At 42.4% G+C, this 16,867-nt stretch overlaps 1 protein-coding gene across 2 annotated transcripts in view; it reads right to left on the bottom strand.

The window, feature by feature from the left end:
- The window catches only part of EDAR (ectodysplasin A receptor), a 64,790-nt gene extending 49,661 nt beyond the window's left edge, over window positions 1–15,129 (bottom strand). For both annotated transcript variants that reach the window (XM_085320816.1, XM_085320817.1), the window contains exon 1: window positions 15,057–15,129. In XM_085320816.1, the coding sequence (XP_085176942.1) occupies window positions 15,057–15,089 (33 nt within the window). In that variant the 5' untranslated portion in view covers window positions 15,090–15,129. The remainder of the gene's footprint in view (window positions 1–15,056) is intronic.
- Between the last annotated feature and the right edge of the window lie 1,738 nt (window positions 15,130–16,867).

The raw sequence follows: 16,867 nt of genomic DNA, 5'->3' as shown, positions 1-16,867 counted from the left end.
ATGRTGAGAAAACCCAGCTGCCACGCCAAGTGGTGTGGGCACCCTCCGTTCAGGGTGCTGGCATCCAACCAGCCGCTTAGCAAGACCTTTGAAGTCTCAAGCTGCTAATTCTGCTATTTAAGATGGCTAAACGGGCATCCTACTAAAGCGTGGTTGTGGAAGGATCCTTGGAAAGGGAGTGTTAGCACGCCGGCATGGCGGGGAGCACAGGACTGCGAAGCACTGCCTCAGTCACTTCAGTGTGACCACTCAGTCAAAGTCTCACTGAGCTTTCAGAATTAAATACCCAAATCTCCAAATTTCACAACCAAGGAGCGTTTTTGTAACTACATTTCAGCAATTGATATTTTCCCACAACATCTAAAACATTACCCCTTAGTTCATGTGCTCCAAGCTGCTAGAAAGTATTGCTGAGGGTAGTGCTGTATTTTCTACCCTATAGCATAAAGTCAGTGGCATCTCGGTATGAGCAAACCTCTTTTTATGTAGAGTGGATATATCCTTTTGTAAAAAATGTTGGTATGTTTTGCTTTACTATATGAATAAGACTGAAAATACAACCATATCTATTTCCTTCCCTCTTTTTTATGGTCTCTCACCATCTGACTGCATGCTATTTTTCAATAGTACAGCAYGATGTGCCAGACGCATAGAAACTTTGGCGTTCTGCACTTGAATCACATCCTGAATAAACTCAAAGGACCTGCTAACCAGTATCCTGGCTTTGAAAATATCCCAGGCAGATGCTTCAGTAAACAAATAAAAGTAGAGTCCTCAATTCCAATGGGTTATTTCTTCGTGTCTCCCACTGYGTGTTCCCAAGGCATAGCTTGCAAATACTCCCAGCCCTATGATATTTATCTCATTTTTATTTTCAAGTAAAAAAGTGTGCAGATCCCAGTGAGGACTATTTCCATGCCAACTCTAAGCTTTCAATCTTCATCCATCTTTCTGTTGCTTTGCTCAAGTAAGTGATACTTTAGAAAGGGCAAAACGGCTTCTCATTTACTTGAAAATCTGACAACTGATTTTTCCCAATCTTTTTTATATGGTTTACCTTTTGGGGAGAGATTATTTATGGAAAGCCATAGAAAACTTTTCCTTGGCCGTTATTAGGACGTATACAAAGAGCTATATTGCCGTACCTTAACTTAGAGTGGTTAGAGGTAGCTAACTTTGTACTTCTGGGCTCTGCTTAGCAACAAAGGAGAATCGTGACTCACCTCAAAACCTTCTTCTCCTCTAAGCAGAGGGAACGGCACTGTTTTCCCTCGGTTGTTTTGAAGGGTGGGAGCACTGGCTAGCACAGGGCTTGTTTGCCTGTTTGTATACAGGATCAGCTTCTCCACTTTTTTCCAAGGCAACTGCCCAAGCTCGTGCCGTGAAGCCTGCCAGGCTGTGCTGCCTCCTGCTCCRGCCCTTTACCGTGTGCCGTGCAAAGATTTAAGCTTGAGGCTCTCCCARATATCGATGGCATTGTAAGGAGGAAACAGAAGATTAAGCATGGTATCTAGGCAAGTTCTTGATAAGTAGATTAATTTAAAATAGAACTCTTTGCTCATTTAACTTTTTGTGAGCAAACATAAAACACCACTGTAATTGTACTTTGGCCTGTGGGAATAATATCCCAGAAATAACACCTCTACTTAAATTCTAGGAGCCTAAGATCTCTGTAGGGCTGCTTCTTTCACTACAAGACCTGTAATTAGCCAACCATTATGGCATTGAGCCATAACCTTGAGGAACCCCCTGTTCTCCCACACAGCGTCCCGAGCTTGCCAGCGAGCGTGTAAAGCACGTGTGGAGGCTCTTCTCCTCCCTGCTAGACCCAAACAGCACAGGAGGTCTAAAACTCCTCTGTGGTATCCCAGGGAGCTCTTTTACAGAGATACCCACTGTAACGTCTTGCCACTCTCAAGGGCGTAACGCTGTGTGTGAACTGCAGGATTTCTAGAGTCTAAGTAAGTCCTAAAGCTGCTGCGCTTTTGCCCTTTCTTACCACCAAGCCTTGCTGCCACTCGTTGCTCTGTCGGGGAGACTTTCCCCGATGAAACCGCAGCAGCCGCCCTCASCCGCAGGACACGGTGCCCGGCTGCCTGGGGCGGCTGGGTCTCCCTTAGCCCTTGCCATTTTGCAGAGAAAAACTTCTCTTCCTCACTCTCAGGATGGGGAATTGGGAAGCCCGAAGGCTCACAACACCACCGTATTTTCCAGGGAGAAAAGAGAGTAACTTTCCATTTAGGAAAGACGAGTCCTTCTTTCAGGCACGGGAAGTTTCCTCGGCCTCTGGACTGGGCACAGCTGCTTTGCAGACCGGGATCGCTCACTAGCACCGTTGCGGGTCTCGCACTCATGTGTGGGCACCTCACCTTTTCCTGACACGACTGGAGTGGATACTTCTGGGCAGCTCTGCTGGTCACACTGAAAACTGAGTTCAGAAGGGGTAAAATGGGACACTCAGAGATGACCCAGCTCCAGGTGTTTCCCCATGGTTTTGGGGAAGATTTTGACTTCCCTTAAAATAACTTAGCATTTTTTTTCCTGGTAAAATACATAAATATCAAACTGTTTCACTTAAAAACCCTACATGTGAATCAGTTCATAATTCCCAAATTATCTCCCACATTTTATTGTCTAAAACCATTTTCCAAATTAGAATAGAGTTTAATAATTTGTTTTCAGTTGCTTGGAAACAGTGTTTGGAGGGTTTGTGTGTGTGAACACATTACTGGCTGAAAAGATTGCCCTTTTCCATGTGTAATCGTCATTAACATTAATGCAAACTCTCCCAGGAAAACAGCCTGGAGGAGCCTCTGTGCTGGCGGATACCGGACTGAGAGCTGTCGTCATCTCCACACACTCAGGGCACTGAGACCAATATGCAGACGGTCCTCAAACACGCCAGACTTCAGCCCTTGTACAGCTTTCTCAGAGCTATCAGCCACCCTAAACTTACATTTAGAAAAGACATACAATCCTTAACGTGACAGCTTAGCCCTAACTTTGGATGGCAGTTACCAAGAACAGAGGCTCTCCAAGGTTCAGGGACACCAGGAATATTTTTTTCAAGACAGCCCATGTATCATACCCTCTTGCTTAAAATACAAGGTACTATAAATAAACAGTTTTTTACAAACACTTTATTACTCCAGATCAATGATACCACACACTCAAATATGCTGTTCTCAGACTTCATGTAATGAAAACAGAGAAGGTTGCTATAAAGAACAGGAAATTTGAGGTCAAGGGCATGAAGGCATGCAGGAGGTGTAATTTTCTGCTACACTTTTAAATGCGATTATTTCTCACAAACAATACTGTATGATGATGCTAAGCAGCCTATTACTGTGGTAAAAGACAAATCTTTGACCTGCCTCAGAAACAAATATACTTCAACTGCTCTTTCCCATGTATCTAATGAGGAAATGGCTACAGAAAGAAGCAAGTACTGGCTGAAGGAAGAAGCTCTTTTCAAAAATTCCTAGTGATCTTCCTTTGCCTGCTTAAACTGAGTTGTAGGTTCAGACAAAATTTTAGATTGAATTCCTAATCACTACAGTAAGTCAGCCTGAAAAAAATACATTACTAGTTAGGTGTAATTTCTTTATCTAGTAGTAGTAGTACATGTCAAAGTAGATCTCATATTACTTGTTCAGTAATGTCACAGGCCTGATCTTGTTCCAGGTTTCTTTGGAAAGGTGAGGGTAAATTGCAAAAGGCATAGGAAATGCATAAGAATAATTAAAAAATTAAAAGTGGAGTGAGCTCACTTTTTGGATGTTTAATGTCTCTGGAGCTAGAACTCAAAGAAATCTGCCTTGATCTTGTCTCTTGGTAATTTCTCGAGTTTTTGTTCTCACTGTGATTTTCTTAAAGAGTTTCTTGAGAGTTAAAAATCTGTTTGTATTGGAGGTATTACAGTATCTACATAAATTTGAAATACTGCTCAGTGGATGCTGTAAAGTGCTCATACTTATTTTCAGGTTAGGAATCCATTATATGGAGCAGCAAGCATAAACGTTTGGGTGACTTTTGGAAAGTTGGGAACCATCATAGGAAGCAAGAAGGAAGACAGTGAGAAATGTGTTATGTTTTAGGAGATAAAGAAGCCCTCTGCTGACCTGGGATGCTGATCAGGAGCTTTCTGGAGCTGTCAGCTCACAGCTAAGCAMCCCCCGTCACTGCCAGAGACTGCGGGCTCAATGCAGCTGCCCACACACAGGTGCCCAAGGCCATCTGAGATGCCTTCCTGGCCACAGGCCACCACTCCAAAAGGCAGAAGGCCCCTTCAGGGTTCTGTGTCAGACCTGCTGGCCCCACGTGGACATCTTGCTTAGCACAACTCAGACGGCAATAACCGCATGTTTGTGGGCAAATTAATAAGCTCTTCAGAAAGGCCTTTTACTTACGTAAAATCATTGGCAGAAGGGAAGCTTGCAAATCGATTGAAGAAAGCAACACTGAAAGATCGCATCCTTCAGATCATAGAGTAGCAGAGATATTTTCTGATTTCAAGCTATGATGGATGTCAGTGAAAGAAAACGAATATAAACTTCCAGTGGATGGTACCCCTATAAATATTTGTTCCTRTGGGAACTGAGCGCAAAAATACTACTTTTCTGACTTACTCTATACTCTTAGAGGGCACAAAGGAAAATAATACAGTGGTACAGCGTCAAACTAGCCATGTTTTTACCTATAAAGTGAATACGTATGTAGGGATTACATGGTATAACAAATAAATAAAATCTCACAAAGGCGGCCACTTTCGAGCAGGCTTGCATTTTAAGAGCAGAGTAAAAAACCTGGGGCCTCAGGCAGTAGTTCTGCAGGCTAAAAGGGGACTGGCTGTAGGCGAAAAGGCAAACATGAAACAGCTTTGCCCTTGGAACGGCCTTGGCTCCCGGGGCCAACGGAGTCTGTTAAATATGAGCACAGTGACCGCAGCTTCTCAGACCTCTTCAAATCTTTCTGAAAACTCCCCCATTGAAACATTTTTTCTTCTTCTGAAGACAGCTGCAATTAACATGCAAGTTGCACAGGGCAGAAAGGTGGCTAAGAGCAAAACCAAAATTGCATGGGCAACTGAAACTAGGCACTGAGAAAGCCTATGCTTGGGGTTCCTTAACTGCAAACTTGAACTGTTTTATTTTTATCATTTTGAAGTAAAACTACAGCATGTCCATACATTTTCCCCCTCTTTCCATAATAGTTAGAAATAACACCCTTTACACTATCTTAAACCACACTGTTTGGCAACTCCTTACAGTGTAAGTAATCATTTCAGCTTTGTGTTAGTTGTACAGTACACAAATAAAGACTGTCTCTTCCTCAAAGATCTTACAGTCTGAAAGATAAGGACATGAAAGAGTGTTTGGGAAGATGACTAACTTGGGGCACTGCGGGAGGGGTTTGCCGAAGTTAAAAACACAAAAACTGTTCTTACAACCTCTCATCTCCTGGAAGTCACTTAAAGAACCTATAGGTCTTGTTGCTGAATGTGCAGACTCTTTGCAGAGARCAGTCTGGCAATTAAGAAGACATGGGGAAGCTGTTGACATTTGTTTGTGCCTGTTTTTATTAGGACTTAGATATAATGCGTTGCTATTAATTCTCYCCAAACCCCCAAGCTCTCCGTTGATGTCATCCTATTACAGTCTGTCTCCTTGCAAGACAAAATGCTCTCACTCAAACTGCTTGTCCCAGTCTGAGGGGAACAGTCACTTACTAGAGTCCTAAAATCCTGTTTCTTCCCATAATCACCAAACAACTTACTGGTTTTTGACCTTGAGAAGGATTAGAGGGGAGCTTAAGAGACCAGATGTCTCTTGTGTATGACAAAAGACATTAATTTAAATATACTAAATTGTTGGAATTTTTTTTCAGATAGGAAAGTTATGAGTCATGAAGTAAACAGAAATAAATGTGATGCAATCAGCACGTGCAGATTTCCATGACTCAATTTTGCAAACATTTCTCCAAGCTCAATGTATCTGTCTTCAGACATCAAGAATGAGTTCAGTGCAGGAAACCCAAGCTACGAAGGCACCAGACTGCTCTGTCCCCAGGAAGGAAGGGAGCAGGCTGCTGGGGGCAGCAGCAGGTTTCTCACGGGGAACCATACTGCCCTGCTCCCCTTGTTCACTTTTGCTTCAAGTTTTTAGAAGTAGAGAGATTGTTACCAGAGGCACAGAGACTCTGCATAAGGCAGCACTGACTTTCCTAGGGGCTCTTTGCAGATACGGTGTGGTGGATGTCCCCAGGTGGTAACTTCTTTGTATGCCACCTCCCAGGTGATAATTTGGATCCCACAAAAAAAAGAGGGTATCAGAAAATTAATTCCTCTTTCATTCTTAACATGGACAAATACATACCAAATGGTGTCCCTGTTGATTTTGAGATCATAGCAGGAGAGTTTGTTCCTCAAAGTCTGAATCAGATTTACCCTAAATCACAAAGATTACAAAGCTGATTTTGCCTCAGTTGTGCCAGAACCATTCTGATACTAACAGGAATGCTACAGAGGCAGTGTCTCTTTGCAAAGCATTATCAAAATAATACATGCATATCAAATGAGTGCTCCCCAGCATAATGAAGTAATGCTCCCCTTGCTTGTATGCAAGTGCAAAGCGCAGTGACTTCTTGTGAATCTGAATGACACACTTGGAACCAATGGTGTTTTGAATTTTAGCCAGTGAAACCCAAATTTTCCTTTTGCTGGAGTAGCTGAAAATTTGGTGGAGCAGGTGGCAGCTAGTACCAAGGCAAAACCATGTACCTTTCTTGTCATATGTCTTCAAATGATATGTTCCAGGGTTGTTCTTTATTTAATCACACAGAGATAAATAAGCTATTAGCTACTCCAATCTAATTATTTTACTAGGCAGCACAGTTAAAAGATAACCTATGCTACAGAATTCCCAATGGCGAAGACATACAGGATTTTTTACATGTGAAATCATGAAATCGCTGTGATGCTTTTGAAGTTTCAATATACTCAGGCATTTGCCTGAAAAAGTCTGTGCAAGAATAAACACTCTTGTTTGGGTTCAGTCCTTCAAAGTGCAATATAGGTAGCCTGCAGTTAAGTTCATGGGCTCAGTCCTCTGTAAAGAACACTTTTAAACAATTGTTTCTCTATCAGTGCAATAGGACATCTATATTTTTAGTACTGATTACTTTCTCTACCAAAACTTATTTTTACAACTAGAGCACTGTGCAGGAAAGAGGCTTAACAAAGATTCTTTGAAGGAAAAAAAAAAAACCCGCCAATGCCTTTTTCTCTTATTTCTCTAATTGCTGCAGATGTTGCATAGTCGCACCTACGAAAAGTTAATATCATGTTTTTGTAACATTTTTGATCTTTGTTAATTATAGCTCAGAAACGCTTACAAAAAGCAGCCTGTCTCTTTAATACAAATAAGATTAATTGCACGGTTGTTCAGAAAATGAACCACCAGTAGTTAAACAAAAAAATGTTTGTCTTTAAGCAGCCCTTGGATGATTTAAAAAAAAAAAAAAACTTTTACAGGAAGTGCAGAGGCTGCCAAATTACCRTGCCCGTGAGCCTCGCTCTCATTATCAGCCCAAACGAACGCGCACACCCCGACACTTTCATCCTCTTCCAGGTCTGAGAGAAAGAAAGAGGAGGCACTAAATAAAAAAAAAGTTGGTTAAAAAAAAGAAAAAAAAAAACAGAAAACCCACCCTTCCACACAAAGCAGTGTCTCTGAAGTCTGGAATGCACCCTGGCTGTTTGAAGGCGAGATTTACACCCGACAGCCTCCTCCAAGCTCCTTGTCGGGACTCGCCTGCTTTCAGGCGAACCGCAGCCTGGCTGCTGCCGGTCCTTCGCCCGGGAACGGCCGCATAAGCTCAGAGCGATGCGCTGGGAATTGCTGTCGCTTTGAGGTGGGGGAAAAAAAAAAATAAACCCTTCACGCGGGTAGTGGGCGGAGGGGAAAAAACAGGGCTGGCGCGCGTGGGGGCTGGCGCGCGTGGGAAAGGCGCCGGCTCCCGCCAGCCGGCAGCCCGCGGCGCTGGGCGGCCGCGCAACCCGGCCGCGCTCTGCTAACGACGCTGATTCGACAGCTCGTGCTCCCCTTACGCGTGGCGGGACAAGCCCGGTCCCCGAGTTTTAGGCGTGCTCTGCAACCCTTTCATCCAGCCCCTTAAACTCCTCGCTGCTCCRAGGAAAACCCTGTAGCAAGGACATCATTTTGGCTGAACCCTCCTGATGGGAGGCGAAGTCACCGAGTAACAGACTGCACAAAGCGAAGGAGGGGAGGGAGAGCAGAGGCGGCTCAGGACAGCGTCAGGACGGACAGACAGAAACGGAGCACAACGTCCCGGAGCTCCGGCTGTTGAAACTCTAGCGTTAGCAGGTGTTGCACTAATTACTGAAAGCTCTGAAGTGACGCGGGCTGCAAGCGTCTATCCTAACGAGAGAAGAACAGCTAGCAATTTGCAGACATATTTATTGCCCGTTTTGTAGCGCCGCTCATAGGCCCAGTAAAAGCTGCAGYGCTAGGAAGGCATTTGCGGTGCAGAACCAGTTACGTTGCAGTTTGCAGGCTGCAGAATTACCATGTCGTTTGGAATAACGCTGCATAAATTCTTGGACCTCAAAAATGTCTGTGAGCGAGGAGGTATTCTAAAATAACGAAAACCGAGAAAAAAGGCAGAGAGATGACACTATAAGAGACTCTGTGGCTAATGCAAAACTGAAAATCAGAAAATCCTTTTCCAAACATTTCATAATGCTTATCTTTGATCCTGCCACCAGAAAGCAATATAGGATGAACAGCAAAACCAAAGACCCTAAAAAGCTGTTCTAGCATCACAGATTGGCTGTGAATATGAGGAGGGCCCATCAGCATGTTCTGGATTGGGCCCAACAGAAAGCTCTAGATTTGGGTTTCTGATTCACTTTGCTGAGGCTGTTCAGACTCAGACCTTTAAGGGACTTCTTCCAAAATTTCCAGGCTCACAGGAATGGATGGAATATTGAGATCTGGGAGAAAGTGGCTGTTTAAATCCATTTCAGTTATAAAATGTGTTCTAAATTTAGGATGTTAAATTACGTTTTATTAAGAATGCAAATGATAAGCATTTTTAGGACTACAGGTACTTGCATGTCCGAGCTAGCACATAAGCATCATACTGTTACAGAAGATCTGAATAAAGCAGGTTAAGTTTGCAGCAGATTTAAAATAGGGCAAAAGGAGGGCACAAAGGGGGATTGTACAACCTGCTAAACATAAATGCCACTGGGACGGTAGGAGAAGCATGCACCRTCTACATGAACTGAACTGACATAACTGCCTGTGAAGCTACAGCGTCAATCTCAGCTTGGCCACAGGTATCCCGTGCTACTTTCACACTTGAAAGATTTACCATTTATACATTTTTTTCTTCTGATTTTTTTTTCCTTGAGGGGTAATGTCTTCTATCTAGTGCCAGCAGGAGGTTCTCAGAGAGATCAGTTTCATCAACCCATGACCAATGTTTTGAAAAATGGAGCATGGCTCCAGTGCAGCAATCACAGGAATCCGTTGAGGACCCTTAGCCTGGAGCCTCCATAATTTCCGACACCAAGCATCTGAGGAAATAGCATTCAGTATTTCATTCTGACATTTTGGCTCATGACAGCGAGTTACGGAATGCTGCTTGAACCCAAAGTCAAACGCAATAAAAGGAACACAACTTTACAAAAAAAGAAGTGTAAGTAAAGCAAGTTCAGCTTTCCTTATCTCACAGAGAGCCACAAGAGAGGAAAACAGAAATACATGGCTCTAGGCAGTCACTCTATTGCTGAGYGTCTGTTAAGAACAGCTCATCTGCAATTTTCAAAAAAAGCTGTTACAGGCACAATCAAGGCCTCTTAGCCTAATTAGGGCATCAGATATAAATTAGGCAGCAAATGCCCTGGAAGTCCCTGGCACTTCCTTCTTCAGCCCTCCAGAAAACAGCCACCTTCCTCCGGTTCCACCAAACATCTGCTATTTGTGTTCCCATTCAGTCCTTTCTTTGTATTAATTTAGTTTCTCTTTCAACACATGCACTTTGCAATACCTGCGACTTCTTATCTAATTCTGCATTATCTCTTTTGCCACCTATCCTCCCCTTGCTCCAGCTGCCTGGCCTGTTCTGCTGTGAAAAGGAGCAGCAYGCCGATGGAAAGGGGATGTACCCCTTCGCCCTGCTTGCACTCGGTGATTCTGCAACCAGCGTGCACACTCACAAGCCTGCTGCTCTTCATAAATCCGAGGAACTTGTGTGGGATTTGAATGACTTCTCCTTCACTCATGCAAGCTGCAAATCTTGATCYTCTGCTCTATCTGCTCCCTTCGTGCAGCAGTTCTCGGTTGCTTACTAACCCCCAAAAACTGAAGGTAGAAAAGATGCACAGAGTTCATGCTTCCTCTGCGTTAAAATAATTCCACCTGGAGGGAAATCCCAGGCAACCTATATACACCTGCTTGGAGCCCCTGGGGTAATGTGCCACCACGCATCATTGGCCACTGCCCACAAAGGTCATCTTGAAACAAGAGATGTAAAAATTCATGCTTATGACTTGTGAGGGTCATGAGAATAGTCTCTTCCTACCTCTGGCCCATCATTTCCCCTCCAAGAGTGAAGGACGAGTCTGCTGTGTCTACGTGGCCATCTGAAGCCTTGCAACGTAGCCCTTAGAAGATGGCTTAGCCCGATTAAATGCATTGCCCCATGTAAGTGGTGGAAAAATCACGCTTGTAACTGTAGTATTGTATTCTTCAGCAAAAGCATATGATAGAAAATGATTTATTCCTGTGATTAGATGCTTGAAGTAAATGAAGGGTTACAGAAATAAGGTTTCTGGGAGATGCAACTATTAAGTGCACAACAGCAACTCAGGAGCTACATTTCTTCTATAGCTTGTCTAAAATGTCACACTGTGCAGGGACCTGGGGGCATGTTTTAGTGATGTGCTTTAAATAGTGAAAAGCAAAAGCTAATTCTTCTCAAAAAAAGGATGCAAGTAGGAAACTTGTTTAAAGGGTAAAGCTTTCGATAGATTGGAAGTGCTTGTATTCACATGTGGCCCAGGTTGCTAAAATCAGCTTAAATCTTGTCTGTCTTGTCTGTGCCTTCTAAGACATCTACATAAACTCATTATGTTACTAAGTGCCAAGTGTGTATACTGCATCTCAGCTTCGATGGCAAGTGACAATTAAAGCTATGCATTACAGAGAGCTTACTTATCCTTTCATGAAAAATGATRGTATTGACAATGAGTTATTTTTACGATATGCTTAATTATGTCAAAGCTGGACCCACCACTGTGCAAAGGAAAGGGTAGCATTTTTGCTCATTGCTAATAAGCTGTATTTGTTGCTTTTTTTTTCCATAAGTAATGGAAAGTGATCAAACCCAAATAGATTATGTGCCAGTCAAAACGGTTTCATTTTTGTTGTCATGCAATGACATTGGGTATAGAAATCCATAAAAAATTCCCATGTTTTAATATTGCCCCGTTTCTTGGCATCTCATGGTGAGATCAGTTCAAGGCTTTAAAGAAACAACAGCTAAGTTTGCCTGCTTGCTTGTGGCCAGTTCTGTATGTTTTCCTTCCACAGACTGCTTCCTACATAAAGCTCCTCACCTGAATTGCTGAGGACCTGTTTGTCTCCTACACGTTTATTCTTCTTGTAGGAAGAAGCAAAAGCTGGATATAGAGCTATCAAACGGCTCTCCCTAATTTATGTGCCTAATAAAGCAAAGTTCTCCAATAGGGAACAACATTAGTTTTCAAAATATTAAGAATAGATTTTGCTGCTGCAGTCACAGAGCAAAATCAACAGCTGAAATCAGTGGGCCTATTAAGAGAAAAATGTATTAGCACAGTTAGCAAATAAATAAAAGCCAAATTTTCCTAAATAAAAGCCAAAGAGTCTACAATGGAAGTAGTTTTTTGAAGTTGACCTTCAAGAGCTCAGAAAATACTACAATTCCTATGGACTATTTCTACTTCAAAGCTATACAAAGCCTGGAAATGAAAACCTAAGACTGCTGCTTTCATGCCACCTACTACTCCTTCACTGAAGTTTGCCCCTGCAACATTTTGCTCCTAAATCTCAGCTGCAGTCTCTRCTTGCACTCTGAATAACTGTTCTTGAATAGATTTAGAAGAATTGCAACGCAGCTTAGTAAGAACTAAAGACTTGCCTACAGGGTACAGTTAATACATTTCAGAGGAATATATGGTTTCCACATATCAATTTATTAATGGAACAGTAAGACATATTTAGAGTAGAATGGGATAACATCAGATACTCTCTCTGTTTAATTTGGAGCAGGGAGTTGAACTTGGAACTCCTGTTGCTTAAGAGACTGCCAAAACCACGGGGTTGTGAATATTTGTGGGAGGGCTATTAAAAAAAAAAAAGTGTATTTTTCTGTAGCTTTAACTGGATTCCAAAGTAAATGAGATTTGTGTGGTCGTACTGTCACCTTTCTCACTTCTGCTTCCCTGTGCACCCCTGCCCAATCTCCCCCAGGAGTCCTACACCCACTGGCTGACTTCCCTTGCACAGGGACAAACCTTGTCCCAGTAGGTTTCATGACACAGCCGGCCAGGCATGAGTGCCTGGAGGGCTCCTGCTCAGGAGCAGGCTGGCCTGTGAGCTCCTCTGTGAGACCCTGGCAAACGTGCACAGCAGGAAGGTCTTTGCAAATRTCCTAGCTATGGGAAGAGCTTCAGGTAGAGTTGGCAATTGGCCAATAAGACACAGGGGAAGCAACCTTCACTTGTTCTGATGCTCTTGGAGATACTTGTCTTTAACTCTCCCTAATTTAAAGTAGCCTGGGCTAATCTCTGKCACATATTCTCTAAAAAAAACCTCCATGCTTTGGTGGGGAATGGAGCTGGGGACTTGATTCCCAGCAGGAGCAGAGCCATGGTAGTCTTAGTTCGCTGTGGAAGCCATATCAGGAGGCAGCAACCTTGGTACAGAGGAGCCTAGGGTGCACAAGACACCTCCATATGGAGGCCGTCCAAAGCCAGCACGTGTGCCGTGACTCCAGTGGGGCCATACAGCACATGTCGGAAACAGCTGGGGACAAAGTTTTGCAGTTCAGTTGTCCAAAGGGATGCCCCAAGATCCAGCCTATGGAGTCCTTCCTCCACACCAGGTCTCTTTTCACAAAACAGTGATGCTCTATATCTTTTCACTTAAAAAAAAAMCCATAATCCATGGGGCTATGCAAGGCTAAATTCCTTCCTCTGCCTGTGTGCAGAAAGCATCCATCTTTCTCTGCTCTCTCAGCCTCCCTTTTTAAGAGGGATGCAAAGTCACCTATTCCAGAACACACAAAATTTGGGTTGAGGGCACAACTGTGGGAGAAATAGTTAAAGTCTCTTCAAGCAGAGGAGCAAATTGAGTCCAGATCTCCCACAATCCAACTTGAGTTCCCTAATTACTGGCTAGAAGCATGGCCATTATCAATAGCAGGACTTACATATGAAGTGCAGACCTAGTCATTCAGCACAGCCCAGACCAGGTAAAGCATGTCCGGAAGCACACGTTTAGGCACGCAAAGAACTCAGTGATGGAAACGTGGGTGTTAAGGAATGTAGGCACCTCTGGGGTGAAGGGGCAGGTGAGCAAGGTTTCCAAGGATCTAAATTTTAGACTTCAATGTGCAGAGTAGCAGGTCTGCTAGGCACCCACCTTTCTCTCAGGAGTTAAGTCTGGATGATCGAAAAGCAACTCTGGATGATCTGAAAGTAATCCTTTTCACCTCAGAGTGCTCCCGAATCAAAGGTTCAGAGAGCGCCTGTTACTCTACACACACCCATCCCTAATTGCTCTTCTGTGATAAAGAAGTGTTTCATCTGTATGCATGAAAAGGGGTGAAAACTTTAGATGAAAAACATTGTCAGGTTAAAGACAATTGTTTATAAACTTCCATCCGTTCTGCAAAAATGGGCATGTCTATGCAGCTAGAAAGGGTCTGAATGTAACATTTGCTAAATTATCTAGCTAATGTCAGTAACAACAGAGAGAATACCATAGATAGCAGCTTTGCTTCTGTGTGTATTCCTGGAGAAATCAGACTATTAATACTATCTTTACCCTTGGCTTTGCAGACACCTTTCTTTTTCATTCATGTTGCCTAAGCTAATATGGGTTTCGTAGCCTATGCAGCAATTGTACCTCTTTTTTTTTGTCCAATTCAGACATAACCTTGGCAATTTTGCCATAGGAATGGCAAATAAAAACACAGCTTCAGAAGTTTGTTAAAAGAAATGGAGAAAATGTCCATGATACCAGGATCCAGGGAGCATCTCAAATCTTTCCACTTAAGTCTTTCCAACAAACTTATTTTAAAAGAGATGAACATGAAGTTCTAAAGGAATAAAACAAATCCAAATACTTCCCTCTCACATTTTCTTTGCTTCTGTGTTTTAAAATTCCAGAAGAACCAGCCAGGCACATATACAAAAAAATACCTATTTTATGYGGTACACACATACATATATCACTCCAGCACTTTTCCTCTTGTTTTTTGTCACAGTTTTTTAGGCAATAACTTTGCTACTTCCTATGTGCATTTCCGAAATTCTTCACAGATGCTTGTATAATTAGGAAGAACTTACTGAATTAATAACCCACAGTACTTTGGAAAGGTATTAAAATAATCCAAACCAAAGGCACACCCCGGCTATGCTGCAAATGAGCAATGCATGAAATTGTACTAGGCTATAATGTTTGGTGAAAGCAAAGGTTAACTTCCAAAGAAGACAGTGGGTCTACCAGGTATAAGCTCTGCATTTTCAATCACRATTCGCATAGTGATGTTTTGCAAAGACTTCTTCAGCATTACAAACCACAAGTTCAAAACCTGACTCATGTCTAGGGCTTTGATTCACTCCCTGTTACCAGCTTAGCCATCGCCAGCAGCTTTACATGAAATTGCTAATCCTGTGGTATCCTCAGCACAACTCCCTCCTATGGGAAAGTCCTAGCTAGTCAGCCTCGCGGAAAGATAGAGTATTGTGATATTTCTCTTACCATTGTGCTGCTCTGTTCTTCTTGCATTCCCATCTTAAGGACTGCATGAGCTGTTAGCCTTCCACACTTTCTTTGTGTCTATGTAAATTCAATGCTTGATGCTGAAGAGGTGGAGCCGATCTCTAAGTCAAGGGGCAGGTGTGAGTGAAACGAGCAACCCAGCAGCCAAACTATTTGAAAAAGAAACCTTTAATGTCTCATCRGCTCAGTACTTGAAAAAGAGCCTTCACAACTTGCCTTGAAAACTGGAAAAACAGGGTGTCTAGCTATAATTTAAGACATTAATAACAAAAAGATATTACTGTTCTCTGACATATTTTGACTTTTGCACAGCAAAATGCTATCCTAAACCCAGGTCTTATTATTAACATTTGAAACACTGCCAAGGACAGAAAAATTACAAAAAGGTTGATTTGTTTCTCATCCAGTAGGCAAAATTTCAATGTATTTTTGAGAAAAGAGCCCAGGCTAAAGTTTTAGAGTGCATCTGAAAAAAATGTTCTTTCACTTGGTTGAATAAACCTWCTGAGGAGTATTTTGCCATGACGAGAAGCTTGTGAATACTTTAAATATGACAGCTTTACAGGACGGGCCACGGTCTTCAGAAGTATTCCATGGCTACCATTGGCACCCCTAGAGAAACTGTACCCTCAGATCTGGAYACAATGACTGACAAACTAAATTTCAGTAAAAAGAGTACTGCAGTATTTTTCACTCCTTTCAGCATATGAAACCCAGTGAAGAAAGAACAAACACGCTTTGTCATGAGGGAACATAGGGCAGTAAGAACCAYCCTGAATTCCTACACTTTTATTTTTATTTCCCTGGTTCAGAAAAAGACTTTTAAGTAGTCAAAGTTTAAGAACATGAGTAGTTTACTTGTCTTCTGTGGAACTACTTGCATATGTTGCGTGTGTGCTTGTGAACTCTGCCACGTAAGTCATGATATATGGAAAACAGAGTCATATCAACTCTCCTCTGTGCATGCATGTCTACATCCATCATGGAAATCTCAGCAAGAAACCAGAAGTCAGAACGTATTTCAAATTTCCTACTGAACTGTTCTGTCTGCTGAAATAATCAACTTTTTGAGACTGTTGCTTCATCTAGAAAATTTTTATGATGCTACATGGGCAAATGCAAGCATCCAGCTCCTTACGTCTTCAAAGCTATCATGTACAGATAACAGTGTTTTCTTTTAATCTTTTTTTCATTACTGAATAGTATGCTTACAACAACCCTGCTTTGCTACAGATGGCTTCCTGTTGTTTCTGCCAAATGTGAAATAGCTATAAAACTTGAAAAGGTTTTGATGCTGTCACTGCATGAAAAATTGCATCTACAAGGGAAAATTAAATATGAGCCTTAGCCTATAATTRCTTTAATCTTACTTGGTAAGCGAACTTTTTTACCCCCACCTCCAACTCAAAGCTTCTGATAACATAACCTGAAGGGAAAAATATAGTTATGTATTTTAGACAGGTATAAAGCCTTCATTAACAGAAACAAAAAAGAGGAAGGGGAAGCAGATAATTCTCATGTCCAGACCAACTAAACAGCCACCAACTCCAGCTAACAAGAGCAATGCCTTTGGCTCAGCTTCATAAAATATGTAAAGTCATTTCTGTTAGAAGACAGTAAGGTTCCTGTTTTCAGTGCTATAATAAGGAAATCTGTCATCTTAGCAGACAAATTACTAGAAAATGGCTTACATACTCCCAAGGGGACAGGGCCTTTGCTCCTTGCGTGGGCAAATCTCATTGAACTCAGTGACAAATTTACTTAAGTACAGAAGGAATATTAAGAAGTAA

Source organism: Rhea americana, unplaced genomic scaffold (genome assembly GCF_003343005.1).
Source record: "Rhea americana isolate MKP2758 unplaced genomic scaffold, rheAme1 scaffold_66, whole genome shotgun sequence".
Taxonomy (NCBI): domain Eukaryota; kingdom Metazoa; phylum Chordata; class Aves; order Rheiformes; family Rheidae; genus Rhea; species Rhea americana.
This window is presented reverse-complemented; position numbering and strand designations above follow the sequence as displayed.